Source organism: Trichoplusia ni, chromosome 17 (genome assembly GCF_003590095.1).
Source record: "Trichoplusia ni isolate ovarian cell line Hi5 chromosome 17, tn1, whole genome shotgun sequence".
Classification (NCBI taxonomy): domain Eukaryota; kingdom Metazoa; phylum Arthropoda; class Insecta; order Lepidoptera; family Noctuidae; genus Trichoplusia; species Trichoplusia ni.
Genome location: NC_039494.1, coordinates 8,160,312 through 8,182,208, shown reverse-complemented (window position 1 = coordinate 8,182,208; position 21,897 = coordinate 8,160,312). Strand labels below are relative to the sequence as shown.

General features: G+C 38.5%; 1 protein-coding gene across 1 annotated transcript in view; it reads right to left on the bottom strand.

The window, feature by feature from the left end:
• Window positions 1-21,897, bottom strand: part of LOC113502617 (ankyrin repeat domain-containing protein 50) — an 86,226-nt gene that overhangs the window by 29,219 nt on the left and 35,110 nt on the right. The window contains exons 2-14 of the mRNA XM_026884267.1: window positions 9,464-10,124; window positions 8,516-8,676; window positions 7,232-7,432; window positions 6,636-6,754; window positions 6,221-6,357; window positions 5,244-5,335; window positions 4,538-4,662; window positions 3,907-4,199; window positions 2,828-3,089; window positions 1,658-1,796; window positions 991-1,128; window positions 557-656; window positions 199-298 (exon numbers count right to left, since the gene is read on the bottom strand). Coding sequence (XP_026740068.1) covers window positions 199-298; window positions 557-656; window positions 991-1,128; window positions 1,658-1,796; window positions 2,828-3,089; window positions 3,907-4,199; window positions 4,538-4,662; window positions 5,244-5,335; window positions 6,221-6,357; window positions 6,636-6,754; window positions 7,232-7,432; window positions 8,516-8,676; window positions 9,464-9,816 — 2,220 coding nt within the window. The 5' untranslated portion in view covers window positions 9,817-10,124. The remainder of the gene's footprint in view (window positions 1-198; window positions 299-556; window positions 657-990; window positions 1,129-1,657; window positions 1,797-2,827; window positions 3,090-3,906; window positions 4,200-4,537; window positions 4,663-5,243; window positions 5,336-6,220; window positions 6,358-6,635; window positions 6,755-7,231; window positions 7,433-8,515; window positions 8,677-9,463; window positions 10,125-21,897) is intronic.

The window sequence follows — 21,897 nt, the reverse complement described above, 5'->3', positions numbered from 1 at the left end:
TCTGTACATGTCAAATTTATTGTTCTCAAGTAAGTGAAATTGTATGTTTTTATTTAGCATAAAGTTTCTTTAAACCTAAACCTAATTCAAAAAGAAACTAATGCGTGATAAACTTAAACCTGAACCCACGACCTTTGAATCAACAGTCCGACTCTTACCACTGAGCTATCACTATTATCGCTCTTGAATATCACTAACCTTCTCCAAATAAAGCAGACATCCATCGCTCTTGATCCTGAGATGGTCGAGAGCCGCAGCCGCCGCCGCCGCGGCTGTGGAATCGCTTGATACCCGCGCCCTGCATACAAAAAAGAAATTCCTCATCATCATCATCATCATTATTATTCTTTGCTCCAGAACAATACATAGAACTTTCCAAAAAACCACGACGGTTTGTATGTAATGCCTCACAAGTATGAAACGTTTATAAAGTCAAACAATCATGACATTTAAAGTGTGTCGGAGGAACTTACGTTTTTGAAATTCTTTTTTCACAACATTTTGTTACCCATCAATGAGCTATAGATATTTTTAAACTCGAGTAGTATTTACAAACCTGAGTCTGGGTTCCGTATCCAATCGCGCCAACACGTAACGCTGGACATCAGCCGACACGTGAGCTCGCTGCAACTCGTCGAGGGTGATCTTGCGAAACCCTAAAAAACAAAATAGTGATATTTAAAACAATATATCTTAATTATTAACGTTATTTAGGCGATCCCACTCTCTCGGGGGAGGAAATGGGTAGTGTCAGACTCTTACTGACTAAACCTGAACCGCCGTGCTACGTTATACGCGTTTTTGTGTCAGTGTATGGCAATGCGTTGCAATCCTATTAATCATACACCGATCGCGGGCACGAGAAAGGGGCGGCCTACGCCCAGCAGAGGGAGAATAAAGACTGTGGATGATGATGATTATGATGATGATTTATTGATTTCGCCTGCTGGTGTAGTTGTCCTGCAGCTGTGAGCAGTTCCCTGGCCTGACCTGTGAACATCCTGGTGAGGGCCCGGCAGTGCTTCCTGGCGGTGCAGACGAGCAGCAGCCAGTGCGGGAACAGGTGCTGGTGGCGCGCCAGCAGGCTGCACACGCTCAGCGAGCCCTCGCACGCGGGCCGCTCCGAGCCTGGGCGGGGGGGGACACTCATCAGAACATTATACTAATCGCCTTCCATTTTTTCCATTTGGTAAACAAAATCAAACTAAGATGGCGTTCGTCTTGACAGAAGATGTTGTCAAGACGAACGCCATCTCAGTCTGCCCGTGACCATGATACCTGGCACCTGCAAAGGTGTCGAAACGTCGGGAACTAAAATCTAAAATTAAACCGCGATAAAATCCGTAAATGTAGTTTCATTTCAATGTCTAACATTCGCGGAAGCCTGAGAAACCACTATACTAATATTATAAAGAGGAAAGATTTTTTTGTTTGACATGAATAGGCTTCGAAACTACTGGTCCGATAAGAAAAATTGTTTCACTGTTGAGAAGCTGTATTATCCTCGCTGAACATAGGCTATAATTTATTTCAAAAATAGGGTTCCGTAAGAAAATTTCGATATTTTATCCCAAGTTGTCATAATTTATATTTTTCTAACCACGCGGACGAAGTTGCGGGCAACAGCTAGTCATTAAATAAATAGATGTATTCTTACCGCCCGTAATACCTTCGTCTATAGCGTCGACCAACAAGAACAGGCACTGTTTGGGCGGGTCGATCTCCAGCAGTGGGAATAACAGGGCCTTCTTGAAGCATTCGTCAGGATTCTTCTCCAAGTTCTGAGGTAGCAACGCCTGAGAAACAATAAAACATTAAACTATATATCAAATCGAAAATGATCTCACGGGAACATAAAATCCAGATAAAAACTATCCCATGTGTTAATCATCGGCCTAGCCTTTCCCCAACTATATTGGGGTCGGCTTCCAGTCTAACTGGATTCAGCTAAGTACCAGTGTTTTACAAGGAGCGACTGCCTATCTGACCTCCTCAACCCAGTTACCTGGGCAACACGATTCCCCTTGGTTAGACTGGTTGTCAGACTTTTCAAGCTTCTGACTACCTGTAACGACTGTCAAAGATGTTGGAATAACAGCCGGGACCCACAATTTAACGTGCATTCCGAAACACGGGAGGAACTAGGAGAATTATCGTATGTGTTAATCTTGGTTATTAACTACCCCTGTATTAAGTTCCGTCTAAATCCGTTCAGTGGTTTTTTCGTGAAAGAGGAACAAATATCGATACATACAAACTTTCGCGTTTATAATATTAGTAGGATATCACAGGCAATCTTCTAAATATATGTAAGTGGAAGCTGTCTGATTGATTTATCAACGCAGGGCCAAAACTATATTTTATAGTGTCAGCAACTAAGAAATATATATTTGGAAATACACCCCCTCTTTGAGAACTTATTCGAACAAAATTCAGTACAGAAGTACTTCGGCGAAAGTAAATTAAACATAAATGTAGTTTTTCGAAAATTATACCCTTTCGGGGTAAAACGGTGATGAAGGCCATTTGAAATTTCTTTGATTTAAAAGGTTTTTCAATCAATTTTGCATGCACATTCTCCAGTAGCACAAAGAGAATACGTGCAAAATATTTTTACAAAAAACTTTGGTTAAAGGGGTGGCAGGGAGAAGTTAGTTTGAAAGTTTTCAATTACAAAATACGAAATTTATGGGTTTTTTAAAATTTACTTTTTGACTGAATACTCTCGCTCCGGCATTTTACACTTATAATGTATAAGTCAGTCAAAATCAATGTACTAATATTCTTAATGAGAAATAAATGTCTTAAACAAGAAAAACAATCTCACCTGTTGTATTTCAGGCTCGGACAACAGCTTATCATAATACGCATTCGCTATCAACGTCCTTGGACTGATCGGGAGACTAGGTATAGGCGGGGGAACATCCTCTTTCTTCTCCAACTTCTCCACCTTCTCCGTGACCTTCTCCGCGTCTTCCCCGTGGAGAATGTTCTGGTATTCGGGCAGTTCTTCCTTGGGTGTAGAAGGCCGGTCTTGCTTCTTGGCCGGAGAAGACTCGGCCGAACGGAGATCGCTTTTGTTCGGATATCTGAAATTGTAGTAGCCGTGTGTATTCGAGGTTTAGTTTTTGATGGGTTATGTGCTTTTTCTAGCATCGTTGTGATAAGAAATAATAATAATAAATGCGGACAACATCATATACATTGTTCTGAACCCAAAGTAAGTTGCTAAAGCATTTAAATAGGATTATGGAATTCAGAAACAACGAAGGTCCCACAAACACCCAGACCCAAGACCATGGAGAAATGTGAATTTTTACATTGACCCGACCGGGGATCAAACCCGGGACCTCAGAGCTAGCGACACCTTGAAACCAGTGCGTACGCCACTCGACCACGGAGGTCGGAAAATGAAATGATATTGGGAGAATTTGGAAAGTAATAGTTATGTAATGTAAAATGTTATTTACAGTAGGTTTGATTAAATGCGGGAGCCACTTATTATATTATTTATTAAGTATTTTTTTAGCACGACTCCCGCACTAACAACTTTTATCCTTGCGTCGAGGGGTCCTCACAAACAATCAAGTCACATGCACAAGGACACCCAGACTCATATTATACTAGCTGACCCAGCAAACGTTGTTTTGCCTAATAAATTATTTCTAGTTGTATGTATTTTTAATGCCACATTATAAAAAAATAGTTCAAAAATTAAAGAACAAAAAATAAGGGTGAACAGCCCTTATCAGTTAGGGGTATGAAAAATAGATAGTAACCAATTCTCAGACCTACTGAATACGCGTATAAAACTTTGTAAAAATCGGCAAAGCCTTTTCGAAGGATTACGGTAACTAACAACGTGGCATGGAAATTTTATATATTAGATATTGATCCACAAAATACCTGAAATTAGCAACAGGAATCCTCGACTTGGGCGGACTGTTCTCAATCTTCTTATCATCGCCGGAGCTATCCTTCTGCTCCGTCGACAGACTCTTCTGTAACGCATTACCCTTCTTTTCCGACAGCGGTTCAGAGGACTGGCGTAGCAAGCGAGAGTTTCTGATCTCTTTCGATTGGCGTTGAGAAATGTTTCTTAGGAATAGGTTTTCGTGGTTCTCGTAGAGGCGAAAGTCGTCGTCAGATATGAAGGGGTTCGTGGGCTTGGCTGATGATCTTGGCATTATTTCTGGGAGCTGTTGGTTAAGGATTTTATATTTGGTGATTTGTTTTTTTAGGTTAAGGTATATTTAAACTTATAGTGTTTAAACAGACTTTGTTCATACCGCTCTTTGGGATATCTTAGAACAGTTTTTTTTTTAATTTGAAAAAAACTGGTTTTTTTATTTATTATTTGGTACACAAATTTTAGGTATATGTTAGTTTGTTTCTGAACATTAATATATCCAATGCATCTGCTAATTATGAGTATAATTTGGTTTGGTCATTATTTAAATGATTGTGAATTATAGTCTTTAGGTAATAAATCTGTTTTTTTTTATCCTATTCTGATTTCTAATACTAGTCCCCTCACATCATCAGCTTTGCTAAGCGGCGCGTCTGCATGTATCTCCGTGTAGTCGTCCCTCTCGCGCACGCGGTCGATGGTGCGCGTGCGACGGGGACAGACGCCGCCATCTTCTTCGTCTGAGCGCTGGTCTGTGGAGCAAAACATCAAGAAATTAAATGAAATCATTTAATGTAAGTAGGATATATCATCACTTTTACATGTCTTTTTTTGAGAAGGCTGGAGTCGACATTTCCTATCTGACAACCCGGAGAAGAAATGTCGAAACAAACTCAAGATCATATCAAAGTTAGTATTAAGTTAAGTTTTGCGTACCTGTGTACAACTTTAATTATTAATGCATGCAGAGTTTGCCTTTAAGTAATTGTGGCACAGTCTCCACTGTACTTGCTTTTTTTACATATGTAGCTAGTGTATACAATTGTTGGTAAACCAATAAAGATAAAATAAATAAATTACAAAAACGTTAAATTTTGGAGGGCAAGAGAGATAACTTGAACTAATATTGCTTACTGCTCTCCTGGTACCAACCCCATGATCCATAGATGCCTCCTTTTCTGTTATCGACCTCAAGACTTATAAAATCCCTGTTGGTATATGACCCTCAAAACGACTAATAAATAACTAATACCTGCAGTTGTTACCACATGAATACAGCCTACTCTTCCAATAACTTATACGAGTGAATACCCGACACATATGAAGAACTGACCTTCGCTATCCAGCAGCGGCTTGGAGCTTTCCTCTCCATCATCGCCGAGTTCACGAAACCGGTTGATCAGTCTCTCCTCGTCAGAGTTTCGCCTGAAAAATGACAGAGTTTCATAATTCGTTTCTAATTGTGGTTTCTTAAAGTAGTATTCTTTATTTCAGTATTAACAAAAGTACTAATGCCAAATTACTTATTATGACTAAACTGTTACAGTATCTGCATTGGCATCGAAGGTAAAACTTTTAATAGGGTATTTGACAAAAAAAACACTATTGAGTGCGATAGAAAGACTTAAAAATATTGGATACGTATTTTTACTGTACCTCGTAAGCAAAAAATTAAGAGGATATAGTGAAATTAACTCGTTCACACTTAAGTTCTTTTTGCCTTTTTAAATATGTGATAAAATGAAAAATACGTATTGAATATTTTTTTTAAATCTGTCTGACGGACTAAACAGAATCAAGTAATATATTTAGGGCCTGTTTTACCACCACCACATAGGTTTCCGTTAAATTACTTGACAGATATTTTTCATACAAAGAATGAGAAATTTCTCAATTTATCTGCTAGATAGCGGATCTGTGATTGTGAAACAGGCGTTTAACGGAATACCCTATTTGTAATACGACTAAACTATCACTACCGTCCTCTTCTCCATAGAATAGGACTTCCTCGCTCAACATCCGTGCCGGTAACTAGACCATTCTAGTTCCCGGCACGGATGTTGAGCGCTGACCTTGACCTGTGCAGAAGTGATTTTTTGTGTCCCTTTTGCGGTATGAAGTGAGGCGCGCGGCGGACTACAGTGCAGTGATTGTCCCGCAGCGCATCGCATCATAGCGGGCATGAGGGAGTCGATCTTTGATGCCGTTGTTCGGCTAATTCAATTGATTGGCGTTTTATTTTGTCATTCCCCACTCTTCCACCGAGCGCTCAAGATCCTTGCCGGTAACTATATGATGATGATGATGTACCTGTGGCTGTGCGGCGTGTGGCCGCCGGCGGGCGACAGCCCCGCGTCGGGCCGGCCGCGCCGCGACGAGTGGCTCAGCAGCTGCATCGCCAGCGAGCGGACGAACTCGCCCGGGCGGAGGCTGCTCTCGGAGGAACTCTGGTAATGGACACGATTTATATTAATGAGTAGTTCTTGAACGCAGTCCCACGCGGTTCAAACCGAAAATGATCAAACGGGAACACAAAATCGGGATAAAAACTATCGTATGTGTTAATCCTGGTTATAAACTATTTGTGTACAAAGTTAGGTCGAAAATCCTTTCAATGGTTTTTTTTTTCAATTTCGTGAAAGAGGTACATACATCCATACATTCTAACTTACGCGTTTATAATGTTAGTAGGATATTTTCCAGGACCTAAGCTCTTATGTGTTACCTGTAAGAAGTGCCTGGCTAGCAGCCGCCTGTTGAGCGCACGCTGCTGCCGGGCCTGCGCGCCCTGGCCGGGCTCGCTCAACTCCTGGCAGAGCGCTGTCTTACCGCTACCGGCATCGCCTGGAACCAAACACAATATGTATGAAGAACATTCCGAGATTTTTTTTGGATGGGTATCATTAAATGACTCCCGCTTTGGGTTGCGCGGGAGGGAGTGCCAGACTTCTACTGACTAAAACCCACTTATGTTCTTTCCTTTGCCGTCCGTGTACCAGGGCTGTGGCCGAAACGTGTTTCGGACGAGCAAAATTTAATGAAGGACAAACATTTACCAATTAACTGACAAAACTCACGAGCTTTGACAAAAATTCTTCTTCCTATGCTTTAATATGGAAGGACTCTTTCCTTTCAAAAACTTAGATCGCCAGAAAAACCTCATGGTAATAACAATAAATCATTTTCTAATCAGGCTACTAAGGCTTATAGATATACCTTACAGACTAACATAGATATTTTATACAACAGTTGTTTGTACATATAGTTTAAAATTATGTTTCTTGTACTCCGACTTAGTGCGTTTATAATGTTCAAACTTACCCAATATAAGCGCCCCGCAGGTCTTGCTGACCGGCCTTTGCTCCAGACAGTGCGCTATCTTCTGGAAGGCCCACTCGCGGCAGAAGAACCTTCTCTTGTCGGTAGATATGCTCGTCTCCGACATCCGGTGAGCGGAGGTCGACTTGCGGACAGGGCGGTCTTTGTCGAGAGCGCGGGAGGCGATCGGGGAAAGAGGTGTGCCTGGAAACAGGGTTAAACATATAAATAGAAAATTGTATATAGGGAGACAAATTATAGATTTGGGGGAGGCCTTTGGCCAGCAGTGGGAATCCATACATAATGTCAAGTGCAAATAAACAAAAAATGGTTCAACCTTCATGGCGTTTTGATGAGCAGGAGTTTATGAGAATGACCATATAGGTACCTATTTTACACTTTATCTATCAGAACAGAATCAACTTAAACAAAATTTTGCATAATGTGACTTTGAATAACAAAAAAAGAAAAGAGATGAAAGCTTGCATAGGCCTTTTCTTCGATAAAAAAAAAAACATTAAATTGTGTCAGAAAGAGAATATGACATAGAAGACAACAATACAAAAAACAAGCCTTGATCAAAAACAAGTCAATCAAAAAGGGAAACCTCCAAATCACTACTTCAAACAAGACTTCGCACCAAACATTATAAGCTCCCAGTTAACTTGAACCGTATAATTGGCATCACGATTAAGGTTTAACCGGCAGACAGACGGCCCGAGAAGCTCGCGCTAACTCAATTAACCCGATTCCCGACTGAATCGGGGATTATAACCGTCTCGCTAACCGCAGAACAAGGAAGTTTGGAATGTGATTATGATTTTAACTTTCACGGTGCTTTATGTCAAACTTGTTAGGGGGATAGTTGTGGAGATACGCGTGAGGAGGGAGAGTTATGGACAGTTTTAGACTACATAAGGCTGACGGGATGAAGTGGTAGTTGCAAAAATGTAGTTATTAACTATTTTGCACTGATGATTGCACGGATAGCTGGTGCACTGCGCAACGTGTCGTGAATTCGATCCCCGCGTGGGTCAAGTATTTGTGTGATACAAGAGTGCTTGTTTATGGATTTAACTTGAATATTTCAGAAACCCCTGCGACACAAGGAATCCATTCTTAAGTGAGGCTTCATAAAAAGCTTTGGCAAAGATAAATAACAATTTAATCATCACTAAAAAAATATACGAATATTCTTTTTTATTTAGGCATTCCCTAGACATAAATTTCTCTCAAAGAACTTATTTTACCGCAAAGAACAAAAAACAATTGGTTATTTAATGTTACCATCAAAATCAAATGGATCCCTCTCCCGTTCTCTATCCCTGTCCCTCTCGCGGCGATGCTCCCTAGCACCGTCCCTGTCTTTCTCGGGGAAGCCGCGATGCCGGTCAGTCGGGGTCCGATCGTGGCCGCGGGCAGTCGCCACATCGTTTAGTGGAAGAGATCTGAAATCAAACGAATGGACCGATTTAGATTCACTTGCAATGGTTATAGTATTACGAGCTTTTTGATCAAGAAAATATATCCGGTGAATTAGAAAAATCTTTAGAGTATTAAAAAAATGATTGCCAATTTTATTTTTTCCGTAGCAATGTTGTTTAACCTGCTTTTTAGTACCTAATTGTAGTAATTGTTATTTATAGCGGCAACAATAAAGCATAATCTAAAAATATACAAATCTCTAGCTATTACGGTTTCTACGATCCATGCTGGGGACAAACGGAAGTACACGCCAAAGCAATAGGGCTCCGTTTTAACCTTTAGTTAAGAAACCCTAAAAAATACACATCCAAAATGATAATCTTAAATATTATCCTAAGATCGAAATGAAATTTAATTGTTCAGATTCGATAATACTGCTTATACTAGTAGCTTCCGTCTCATGAACCCAGGGTCACAGGTCTGTTTCCTACCGTCGAATATTTGTTGACCAAACACTCGTTCGTGCCAAACGAAACTGTTTGTTATTTTGTGGCTTCAAGGTCATATTAGAATGTCCTGTTGGAATTATGAATATTGAAATGAAGGGATTCCGTTTATTTTATTCGTTTTTATAGTCTTCTACAGAAATTTTTCAGGAAAGTAGGAAGGCTTTTTGGCTAGCTATGGGACCACATTAGTTTGTGAGTGTGGAGGCCATGGGATCGATTCCTACCCAGGACAAATGTTTTGTGTAGGGAGCGCTAAAAAAATAACCTTAATTAACAAAGAAGACAACTAAGTAATAATTACCTTAAATTAACTCGATGTTCAGCCTGCCTGACAGCAGAATGCCGATGCTGCTGCTGCCGTATACTGACTTGGTACTGCCTTAGGTACGCTTCCACCTTGCCCTCGCTCGCCTCATTCCGCACCCTCCTCGTCCTTCCCGAGTCCTCCTTGCTCCTCCGCGCTTCCCTATCCCGCGGCTCCTTCTTCTCTTTACCCTCAACGGGAGTACTCATGGCGAAGTTCCCCCCGTTGTTAAAATTCAACGGATCGAAGTCGCTTCGCTGAGAATTCTGGGTCTTCGCTGCTTTCGAATTTTTCGCCCGGTACTGTGATTTTGGGACTACCTGGCTGTATATAGGTATTTGATTCGACATCCTTAACTCTAACTTTGGTTCGAAAATATACTTTTCCTTTGCGTATTTTTTCAAAAATTTCTAATAGAGGTAGGACCCTAATGAGTTACTTTGGTTTCTTGCTAATTGAGACTATGACTACAGGAACGCGGGTTTTTTGTTCTATATTAATAAAATAGGCCTATTTTGATTGGCTGCTTTTTATCACAAGAGTGTTGAGGTTCGTTCAGGTCATTATGCATGACCCTGTTTCGTTTTTAATTTCTGTAAAGTGCCGTTGGCTTTCTTTTGTGACGCCATTTTGCCATTGCGAAGGTTGACGGGAATAGCTGTAACAAAAGAGAGGAAAAGATTAATTTAAATAAGGTGTACAATACATTACCATTTTTTGGACAAGAAATGTGATTAAGGGGAACAATACTTCGGACAACAATTCAACATAGATACCTCGCGAGGGATGTGACTCTACAATAGTTTCTCTAAGTTCATCAAGCCGCACACAGAATTATATTGTTAAAGTGGTTCTATTGGACTTGAATACGCAGCTAAAGCAAAACCAGCCTTAATAACATCTGGAAATTCCACACTCATAATATTATCGTGTGCAAAACAATTCAACTTTCAAACGACTTCTGTTTGAAAGGTCAAAACCCAAGACACGGCCACAAACCCTTGAACTATTGTTCTGAACGTACCTCAACTTTAAATCAAATTATTAATTCTAAAAAGTTTAATACCCATTTAAAAGTTTTGAATTTTATAATGATAGGAGAATTAATTCAAGAATAACTTTTATCTAAAGAATAAATATGGCCTTAAGACATATTTTCTATAGAAAAGCTGTCAAAACGTCAAACATATCCGTCGAATAAAAGTTATCTGGCGATTGAAAAATCAGCCCTTAGTATTATATTGGGATAGCATAAAAATCGCATTCTGTTTCACAATGTCATTGTAAATAATAATTTATAATTTCGACAGATAAATTAGAAGAGGACAGTACAAATCATTTCTCAGCGACGTTAAATAACGTTTTATCAGGTCTCGGGTCTAGTCTGGATGAGGCTAGCACAGGACCGTAGAAATTGGCACGAGAAAGGGGAGGCCTATGCCCAGCAGTGGGAGGATAAAGGCTGTGGATGATGATTATCAGGGATATTGCAAAATTATTAGTATCGCATTACACCAGAAAGTTCACCAAAAGCTCTGTTAACGTCTTAAAGTATATAATTCCAGTATAAATAAACATAATAATATGACATATCGTATATCAAAGAGACCCCACAACATCAAAAGTAGCGCGATGGCTTCAACCGAATGAGCACTTAAGTAGTAATTATCATGTAATATAATAGCTTCTTGTTTCGATTACGATGGCAAATTAAAAGCTTATTGATAATAATTATGAATTTTAATTAAAGACTCATGATATGTCAGTTATAACGACCACCTTTTAAGGATCAGTTGAGGACCGCACACGAGTGGGAATTGAAGTAAATATTATTAATAAGCAGCGAATTATTGAAACTTAAATCTCATCAAATGTTACTTATATAAAGATTTCTTTGAAAACTAAAATGCCCAATCTATCACGTTAACTCCTTAACTTGTAAATTCTCATCATAATCGGTATAGTCGATTGGAGCTTTTAAACGAATGAGTTCCTGTAGTCCTATTTTTTTTTTAAGTTTGGCAGGTCAAACTTTAGACAAACTATCGCGAAGTCTGTGGTACTGCGTTAGAAACGTCCATAAGAATCCAAAAAACACGCTCACGCAATCAATAACGCTGTCAATGCACGCGAGTTAATATGAAAACCAAGTTCTGACATATCTGATTAACTAACTATTAAAAACGAATCCATTACATCTTAGAGAGAGCGAAGCCGCGTGCAAAAGCTAGTGCTCCACATAACATCCTCACATACCCCACATCCAAGAAAGCTTATGAAAGCAAAACAAAAGCAAGTTGATGAGGCGAGCTAACGAGGACGGTGTTGCACTTCCTGACGTATAAACCGGCTCTTTTTATACCTCAAACTATTAAAGACTCATTTCCTAGACCTCTTTCAAAAGTAGATTACGGGTAGATAGGTCATATCTTGGTAATTAAGCTGACGAATTGTGTTTGGGATTGAATTTTATGTGAAGTGGGGTGGACGGTGGACGGATAGCCGAGTAATTGAGGCTACCACGCCGAATCCAGAGGGCGCGTCGTGTTGCGTCTTCTAACCCAGTATAAGACGAGATTTAGTAATCTACAAATGCTGGTCTGGATGCTTTTGTGCATGTGACTGTGTAATATTTGTGAAACCGCGTTAGAGAATTATAATAATGGAAAGTGAACATTCAGATATAACGCCGACAAAAATCGATAAGAGTGGAGCACAGATAGGTACTATAGGCTCTATAAGAAAGACGGCATAGGTTTAATCCGGTAAACTGGAAACAAATCCCAGCTATACTGATAGCTTAGTAAACTGGCTAAAAACGGTAAATGATGTACGAAGTTAATATTTGCGGGGCGAAATTCCACTAGCTGAACGAGTATTGCAGAACTTTACATATTACAAGCATGGACCTTGACTTCTTCTGGCTATCCAGAGTGACGGTGTACCTAGTGTAGGCCCGAAAGCGATTCTATCCGATGTCACAGCCGTTAACATGAGTCTTAAGTAGAGAGTAAAAAGTTTTCATTACGTGACATGCTGCCTTTATACTTGTCAAGTGGGATATGGAGACAAATAGTCATTTAAGAACATCACTTTTCCTAGTACTATTCATGCATACGGCAGTCCAGTCAGCAAACACCAGATTTTCATAAATTAATTCCCCAATTTAAAATTTTAACGCTAAAACCACTCGCCGGGCTCGCAAAGGGTAAAGGGCACTTCCTTCCCAAATTATCGATAACAGGAAACCCTTAATGCATTAGACCCGAAATTTTAATTACTCTTATCAAATTCAAAAGTGACTTTAAACGATGGAGATAAGGTGGATTTTCGCTTGGGGTGAACCGCAGTATTTTTAAAACAAAAGGAGCTTAGTGAATTTATTTTTTTCGAGACTTTGGGGCGCGTAATTGAGATTATAACTTTAAGCCAAGGTTGCTAAGGGTTGCAGATTCGATCACGGTGATAGGCAAAATGAAAAGCATTTTATTTACTTGATATTTTTAGCACGTGCTGGAGAAATTCAGAACGGTCAAACAATTTTTTTTTGGAACCACACCTTTATTACAGACCTAATTTACATAATACTACCACTACTAAAATTAAAAATATAATACTACACTTCACTACCCCATTCATGTTATCACTCCATAAATAAACTAGATTATGACATAAAACGCCGTAACTTGAGTTAAACGGTTATTATGCAGCACCCCGCCTCGCTAACCAGCTGACTTCACTGAAATATTCAGCGACTCTGCTACGCTCGCTGTGTCGGCAAATACTGTCACAATTCTGCGTTAGAATAAATAAAATTCATGTTTGTTTCTACTGTATTTTGAGGTTATATTATATAACGTCCTGACTAGATCATCACACAACTTTCGCAGAGGAAGACTATTTTTTTCATGTCCTTCAAATGGACACCAGTCAAATGGGAGTCGCACTTACGATACCGAGGGTTCGCTAACCAGCTGTCGAACGAGCTTAGTTCCAACTTAAGCCGCTGCACGAATTCGCCCTTGTGTCGATTTCCAGAACACCAACTCCTATGAAACTCGAATTCAGAAACTCGATTCTGTCGGCAGTAACCCTACTGAGCATGAGGTAAAATCATACAAAGTTGTATACTTAAAAGTAGTAGTTTATACTTTAAACTTTAGTAAGTACTAAAGTTTAAAGTATAAACTTTCACTACCCAAAAGTTTTAAAAGACTCGACCGATTTTTACCAAGGCTGTTTAAGAACATACGCACATAATTCACATTTTATACAAAAATAACTAATTCGAAATAGTCCCTTCGAAAGCTGTGTTGCTTAAGATACCCCACTTTTTGCGTAGAAGATTAACAAAAGCTGTTCTGAACTGAAGAAGCCGACCCCAACATAGTTGGGAAAAGGCTAGGCCGATGATGTTCTGAACTCCGATCTACATCACACATTTCCGGTCTGGTTCATCTTCTCTTAGTCCCAATTTCCAGAATTTGGAACATTCAGAGCACATGATACAGAGTCAGATCCCCAACGGGCTTCTCGTTACATAAATAATACCTTACCGACCCGACGCCTCGTACACACATTCAATATTCAGTTAACGAATACTACATAGACCGGTCTCTAACCGTTTTATTAGGGCTTTTAGTAAACTTGTGTTAATTCTGAGCTGTTTTATGTTTAACTTAGTTTTAAGTTGTGGACTAGTTGGGGTGAACAAATTCGTATGTAACTTTGTGTGGGGACTGTTTTAATTGGGAAATTGCTTTAGTATTGTCCTTGTTATACCTAAAGTAATGAAAGGACAGGGATCGAGTTAGAAAACTTTATTAAACAACTTTTTGGTTACCTAATGAGGATTTTTTTCATTTAATTAATTGAATTAAGGAATAGAAAAAGGGGGGCATTGCACCTGCAATAATTTGTTTCTAGTCAGAATATTGTAGTGCAGTTTTTCCCACGTTTTTTATTAACTTACTTTCTTGTTTGTTTGTCGTTTCGGTTGGATTTTAGCAACTCTATTTTGAGGCGCTTCACAATAAGCAACCAGGGTTTAATTTTCAGGGTAGCTTCAAACCCAATGACAATGCATTGATGATGAACTCCAGTAGTAACATTGAACTATATGAAATCCTGGAATGTTCATATCACTTGACACAGCAGAGGTAGGACAAAGGCTGTGGGTGATGATGATGAAAACACCAATGTGAAGTACGAAGTAATTAAAAATTGTATGAACAAAAATCTATTGAAAAAAAGTGTCATTCTAAATACCATAATCCAGTTTTTATAACGCCATTCATCTACATAAGTCAGAAAGCTCACATTACAACATTACACAATAAAGATGATTCACTCAATTACGCGCAGACGTTTTTTATTACCAACATTATAAAAACCATGTCGTGAGTCATATAATAAGGTTATTATGATATAATTGCAGTTTGACGTCCCACGGTACGATTATAATTATCTATCAAGATTGTGTTGCAATAGACGTGGAGGGAATAAAACATGATGGGTTTAAAAGAAACTGCAATTTTAAACTGGGTGTCTTTGTGCATGTGACTTGTACGTGAAACCCCCCGCGACAGCAGGATTCAATTCCTTAAATCGGGAATATTTTTTCCTTTTAATAATTGAATCCTAAACTGGCAGCATTCACGCCTCTTGCAATAGGCTTTTTTCTAGGTACTTATAAGCCAATCATTCATTTAATCAACTCCTAACCCACAGCTGGACATAGGCTTCCCTTAACTTCGCCATAATACAAATGACACTTACACATAATAACCCTTTATATTTGTAAAACAATTTTCAAGTGGACTCAGATATAGCCGCACAAAGAAAGCTACTTATTAAAAAAATGTATAGAAGATTCTCTAGTAATAATTTCCTTATTCTTACGCACTTTCACCTCCCCATAAACTTTTTAAATCGACTCCAACCATGTTTTATAAAGTGTAGCCTAAGAATACTCGCACATCATATAGCCATTCGAAAGCTATGATGACGAAGACAGACACGTCAAACTTATAACATCCCGCTTTTCGGACTAGGGATTAAAAAGAGAAACTATCAACAGCCTGTCACATCAGCCTATCTAACAGTTGAAATCCAGAAAATATGATGTTTTCAGAGGACTACTTGGGTTCAGCATTGAAGAGAATTGATGCCGGAATATAATATCTCTCTTATCTTTCGCCAGGGACTCATCTTGCACCTGAAACGGTAACGGTTACGATAACTTTTAAAGGCTTACCCAAACGGGCAATAAGGTCTAAATTTTGTATAAACTTCAACGAGATTACTAGCAATAGGGTTGCTAACAGAGACTGATAAATAAATACAAGTTGATGATTATGATTTAACGACATATCGTTATTGTTAAGAGGATGCTATAAAAATGTGTCTAGACTAGAGGCCTTGGCAAAGTTCAAATAGGTTACTTAAACACTTAATATTTGTAGTGGCTGACTCTCTAGTAGTGTTAACTGGGATCTAAAAGGACGAAACAGAGGGAAATAATTAGTCTATAAATAACCTGAATAAATCAAATCAATAAGGACAAAGATTGGCACAATCAAATTAAAAAATAAATAATAATAAATGAATGCGGACAACATCACATACATTGTTCTGAACCCAAAGTAAGTTGCTAAAGCACTTGTGTTATGGAATTCAGATACAACGAAGGTACCACAAACACCCAGACCCGAGACAATGTAGAAATGTGAATTTTTACATTGACCCGACCGGGGATCGAACCCGGGACCTCAGAGCTAGCGACACCTTGAAACCGGTGCGTACGCCACTCGACCACGGAGGTCGTCAAAAAGTTTTTATTACATATAGGGCTTTTTGCAGGCCTTTTTTTAAAGGGACAATGATGACTCTAGATGCACAGTTCCAAAATGTCATTCCTATGGAGAAGAACCGGCAAGAAACTCTTCGAACTCCGGCCCAACACACTGAATTCTAACACTGAAACTATTTATTTGTATCCAATCCTGTACTTATGTGGTGCAATAAAGAATATTCTATCTATCTATCTATTATAGAACCCATATTATAATAACTCTGGATCACAAATTGACAACAAACAAACATACGGGTTGACGTCAAAGTATCCAGGAAGGTCGTTAATGTATCATAATAATTATCTCACGGCGGATGTTTGGACGACGTGGAAATTAATTACAATCATCAAACTCGGTGTATTTACTGAAAACTCTGGAAATAGTTCGAGGTGAAATATGGCAAGGTATTTCAGTATTGTAAGCCGTCAAAATAAGGTGACTGTAAGCTGATGCAAGATCTTTAGATTTAAAAGCATCATAATACAGAAAGTTTTGATATACGATATTTTTTTTAAGAAACGACCCTCTCACGTTTCTTAAGCATTCAAGTCACTCACAACTCAGTCATGACCGAATTGGGGATCGAACCCGCAACACGTCGTGCACAGTGGGTTTAGCGCAGTGACCTAAACCTCTCGGCTGACTCTGCAGACAATATGGATCGTGATTGTATAAAAAGACCCCAAGATTGTTTACCTTTTAAGTATCTAAACAAATAGAATGTGTTTAATTCAGTTTTGACTGGACAAATGACTTGCTTTTGAGATCTATGACCAAAACATACTCCAAGATCGGATTTTTCACAATATTTCCTTGTATCAAACACATCGATTACCACAAGACAGAAGAAATACATTCCAAAAAGGTTTTATGCTATCCCAAATGTACCTACATCATTGGTAAATATAAACCCAAAATAATTTACATCAGAACTCGTGCATACGCGCAGATGAAAAACCAAATTGGGAGTGGTTTAATTTGTCAAAAGTGCAAGGCCTATCTTTTACGTAGATATGCATAATAGGTCCAAAATATATAGCCTTAGCCCACCCACAATGACGCATATACTGGTATAATAAGTTGCAATAAAAACTATATTTATACGACTGAGATATTTTTGGGACAGCATCATTATTTTAACCTTTAGGTATTTTAACCCAAATATTTAAACTGTGACGTTATGCGACATTTTCAATCTATGTATCATCGTTTTTGGTAACGACAAAAACTGGTCAAGCACGAGTCGAATTGCAACAATGAAGAGACCTTGCAAATAAGCTCAATTTGACATCAAATTTAGTGATGACTACTCATTGCTCAACCTCGAGTGTTATTTCCATTATTAGTTTTAACAAGAACAGCGGCAACAAAGACACAGCTTTGGAGATAATTTCAACTGTCTAGCTATTAAGGTTCATGATATACAACTAGGTGGCAGACGGCCTGGCACACAGCAGAGTAATAATAGTAATATGATTCCGTTTTCACACTTTGACAACGGAACTCTAGAGGAATTTAGGAACTCTAAATATCAAACTCAGACTTAAGACAGCGATCTAAAATCCAAGTATATTTCCAGTTACATTCACTGGTAACAGGCTCAGATACCAATTTTTTTGAAAACCAAACATTCAGCCGTCGCAACATATCACAGGTCCAGCTCAACCATTAAATGTTAACCAAACATATGTACATAATTTTAGGTATTAAGGCTACAGTCATGACCTTATTCGCGGCCCACGCTCCCATAAATTATGAGGCGGGCTTAAATATTAGACTTTAACAATACAACGCTTAGCCAGGCTGATGTGTCAATTGGCTTAAAGTTCAACATAATTTTACGTTTGTTTATTTTGGGCCCAGTTGCTTTAAAGGGCTTTGGTACTTTAAGTAAATCTTGTACAATTTATTTTTAAACAATTCGAGAAAAAAGTTTAATTATTGTTTCGAAAGTCCCAAAACACTTATTTAGGGTGTTGCGTTCATAAAGTATGGTAAAAGTATCAATCTTGGTAAACTCAATATGGCTTCTGCATCTGACAGCCTTGGGGTAATACATCTTGTGAATATTCTTATACTTTTACTTAATTAAATAATTTATAATTAATTCTGATGTCTGATATTTTGAGGTTAAACTCAAAGTGCAGGAAAAACAAAATCAGATCCAAAAGCATTTGGACAATAAACCACTTCACAAATCAATGTAATACAATCAGTAATAGTTTACCGTTTACAGTAAACCATATTAAGTAATTACCAGATAATAACTAACTCTCAAATAGTCGAGTCCCGCATAATCGATCAAAACACGAAACGAGTGTAATTGATAGTACATGCGGGTACTATCAAGTAGAAAATGGCTCAGTCTTTTTCGTCTTTGTCACAATTTCCTGACGCATTGTTTACTTATAAATAGGCCACCAGCCTGTAGCTGTATTGGTTGGTCGATGATAGCCGGTCTCGATTACTTAATGCTATAAGAACATGTGGTGAAGAGACTACATGTGTATGAACAAGTATAAACTGAGATTCGGGATGAGTGCATCAAGGGACCGACAAGACAAAAAGCGAGTTGGCAAGAGGTGGCTCTTAAGACAGGCAACTCGGAAAATTAGGGATTAGGCTGTCCTAGCCTCAGTTTGATCTTAGCCATAAAGCAAAGTGAAAGAAGAAACACACTCCTGTTAGGTGTGTTTTAATAAGTAAAAGTCTGACACGTTCCTTCCGCTCAAACCAAAGTGGGAAGAGTTATTTAATGATTTCCCTCTCATTGCAATATATGCAAAACTTTCAGATAATTCACGTCGTCCTTCGGGAGACCTTCAATCACTCGCTTAATCTTCTGAAAACGTGTTTTCATAAAACTTATATAAATAAACGCAACTATCTTCAAAAATGTTCATCATACGTTTCGTATCAAATTATCATCGTCGGAACATGGTACATAAACTTTATTACGAGGTATATAAAACTAAAAAATAGTATCTAACCTAAACCTAACTCTTCTTAAAACTAGTCATGCAAGTTACTTAAAACTTGGAACTAAGCTGTGTAAGCAAACAAAATACGTCATATGGCAAAACTGTCCTTGCAAGTCTATCCTAAAATCACCATAAATCGTACCACTAGCTTAACTACGCCTCTCGCCACAATCGCGTATCTATTAACCAGCTACGTCGAATTTCGAAACATGTTTCATTCCAAAAATCTACGCGTCGTTGCTTCCTCAATTTCCCCTGGATACCACCTACCCTCGTTAACATACCAGATATTAGCATCAAAATTACGAGACTTCGGCTCGCCTACGACATTCATACTTTATTTTAGGGCTGCCAAATAAATTCTACTTACTTAACTACCTTCGTAAAAGTTGGGAAGTAAAATTAGGAAGTCAAGTTATTGGAAATATGGTAAGAAGTATTTTTGGGTAGGTAAATTAGAGGAAAATACTTAAAAAAAATATAACAATTAAAAACGTGTCTGATAAAAGCCTCAACTTTTCTAATTCGGATTTCAACATTTCGCAAGGTTTAAAACGAAGGTTTGTTTTTAAAACTAGGTCAATATTCCATAGCACGAGATTTTTTGTGATTTTTAGAAGGATCATTTCCTAAATTCAAAAAATAAATGTTAGACAAAGAAGCATTGGGGAAGCAAAATATAAATCTTACTTATACAACAATCAACATTGCCATGAAAATTGTGTAGTATTTCATCTGAACTTAAGCACAATCTCCATAAATCGAAATCAATTAAGCAATTCAATCCCAAAAATCTGTCTGACCTCAATCTAACATCGAATATAGAATATCTTATTTTATATTAAACAGTTAAACGTTTAGCATCGATAATGCAATAGCTAGCAGTTGTGCATTTGAGCGCATTTCTCTGTTTAGCCCAATTTCCGACTACCGAAATAGATTTGATGTATTAGATGAACAAACATCCCATTTCAGTTTTGTTTTAGTATGGATTTTTTTTGTTTGTTTGATTTATGAATGTACTAGCTTTTCGCCCGCGTCGATGTCGGTTATATCGCGTTTCTAAGAGAACTCTTCAAAAGTCCGGGATAAAAACTATCCTATGTTCTTTCTCAAGGTCAACTCTATCTCTGTACCAAATTTCATAAAAATCAGTTCAGTGGTTTAGACGTGAAAGCGTAACAGACAGACAGACAGAGTTAGTAGGGATACTAGTAATGAAGGGGCGTCAGTCCATCCGTCTGTCTGCCCTTCCGTCTATCTGTGGTATCATAGCTCCTAAACGGATTCAGCGATTTCAATTTACTTAGTTTTATATTAAAACTGAATTATGTGCAAGTGGATACATATTTAATAAAAATCGCTACTAGATCTCAGCCTTTGCAATTCAGCCAAAATTATGTATCATGTGACAAAATGCTGAAAGCTGGGTCTCGTTGGATGCAGGAGGCAATGAACCGGTCGCGCTGGAGAACGTATGGAGAGGCCTATGTCAAGCAGGGGACAGCTATAGGCTGAGATGATGATGATGATGTGAAAAAACTGCTTTTCAATATAAATAGAAGCATTTGACAGCCCTACTAACAAGTATAGTTCGCAAATAAACACATTGCTACGACAACACGTTATAAATATAGTTCGGTATGCGCTCGTAAACCTTACGCGATGGGACCCCACGCGGCGATCCGTTTGCATTCATAATATTATCACCAATAGTTATTGTTTCGTAAAAGTATCGTGAGAGAGATACACTTGTATTGTAAATGATTGGTGTGAAGCGGTAGTATTATATGATATCATAATTCACAACTTTCACACAACGCCATCTAGTAACAAAATACGAGACAACTGATAAACATACTTAACGGGCACCCATCAGCGGACCGACCGTATCAAGCGTCGCTTAACTTGCGATCGATCAACTTGTGCAGTTGTAGCTTAGCCACGAGCTGAGGAGAAAAAAGCTAAACTATTTTATGAAGACATTATGTAATGAACTAAACGTTTTGTGATCGCGTGAAAGGTCCCGGGTTCGACGCCCGCCAAGGACCCCCCGCAGCGACTCCAGAAGACGGATTATGAGTAACGTTGATTGATCGCCTAATTTACATGGGTCTGTCATTATAACCTTGTTAGAATCAACTGGGCTTGAAGGTCGGTAAACGCGTGAATAAATCACATTTAAGTTATTGGTTAATCAAATTGATTTAAGGCCGAAAATGTATTGAGGAAGAATTACGAATAACTGGCGACAGACCGGTTCCTTACTGAGAAAAACAAAAATTAGAAATTAAAAATTTATCTGGATTTTCATCTGCTGTTATAGAGGTAACAGAAATACATAATCTGAAAAAAATCAGCTGTCTAGCTATTACGGTTCTTGAGACGCAAAAGACCTACACATCTTACGATACCTACGTCTAAAGGTAATATTTTTGGGGATCTGGAAGAAGATACCGTCAACCGCCTTGTAGGTATTTGCATTGCACTTTCAGAACACACAAACCATAATAATATTACTTTAAGACTTGGTGGTAGACCCTCAGTACAGAAGGACAATCGGACAGACAGCAGACACTTAGTTACAGAACCCTTT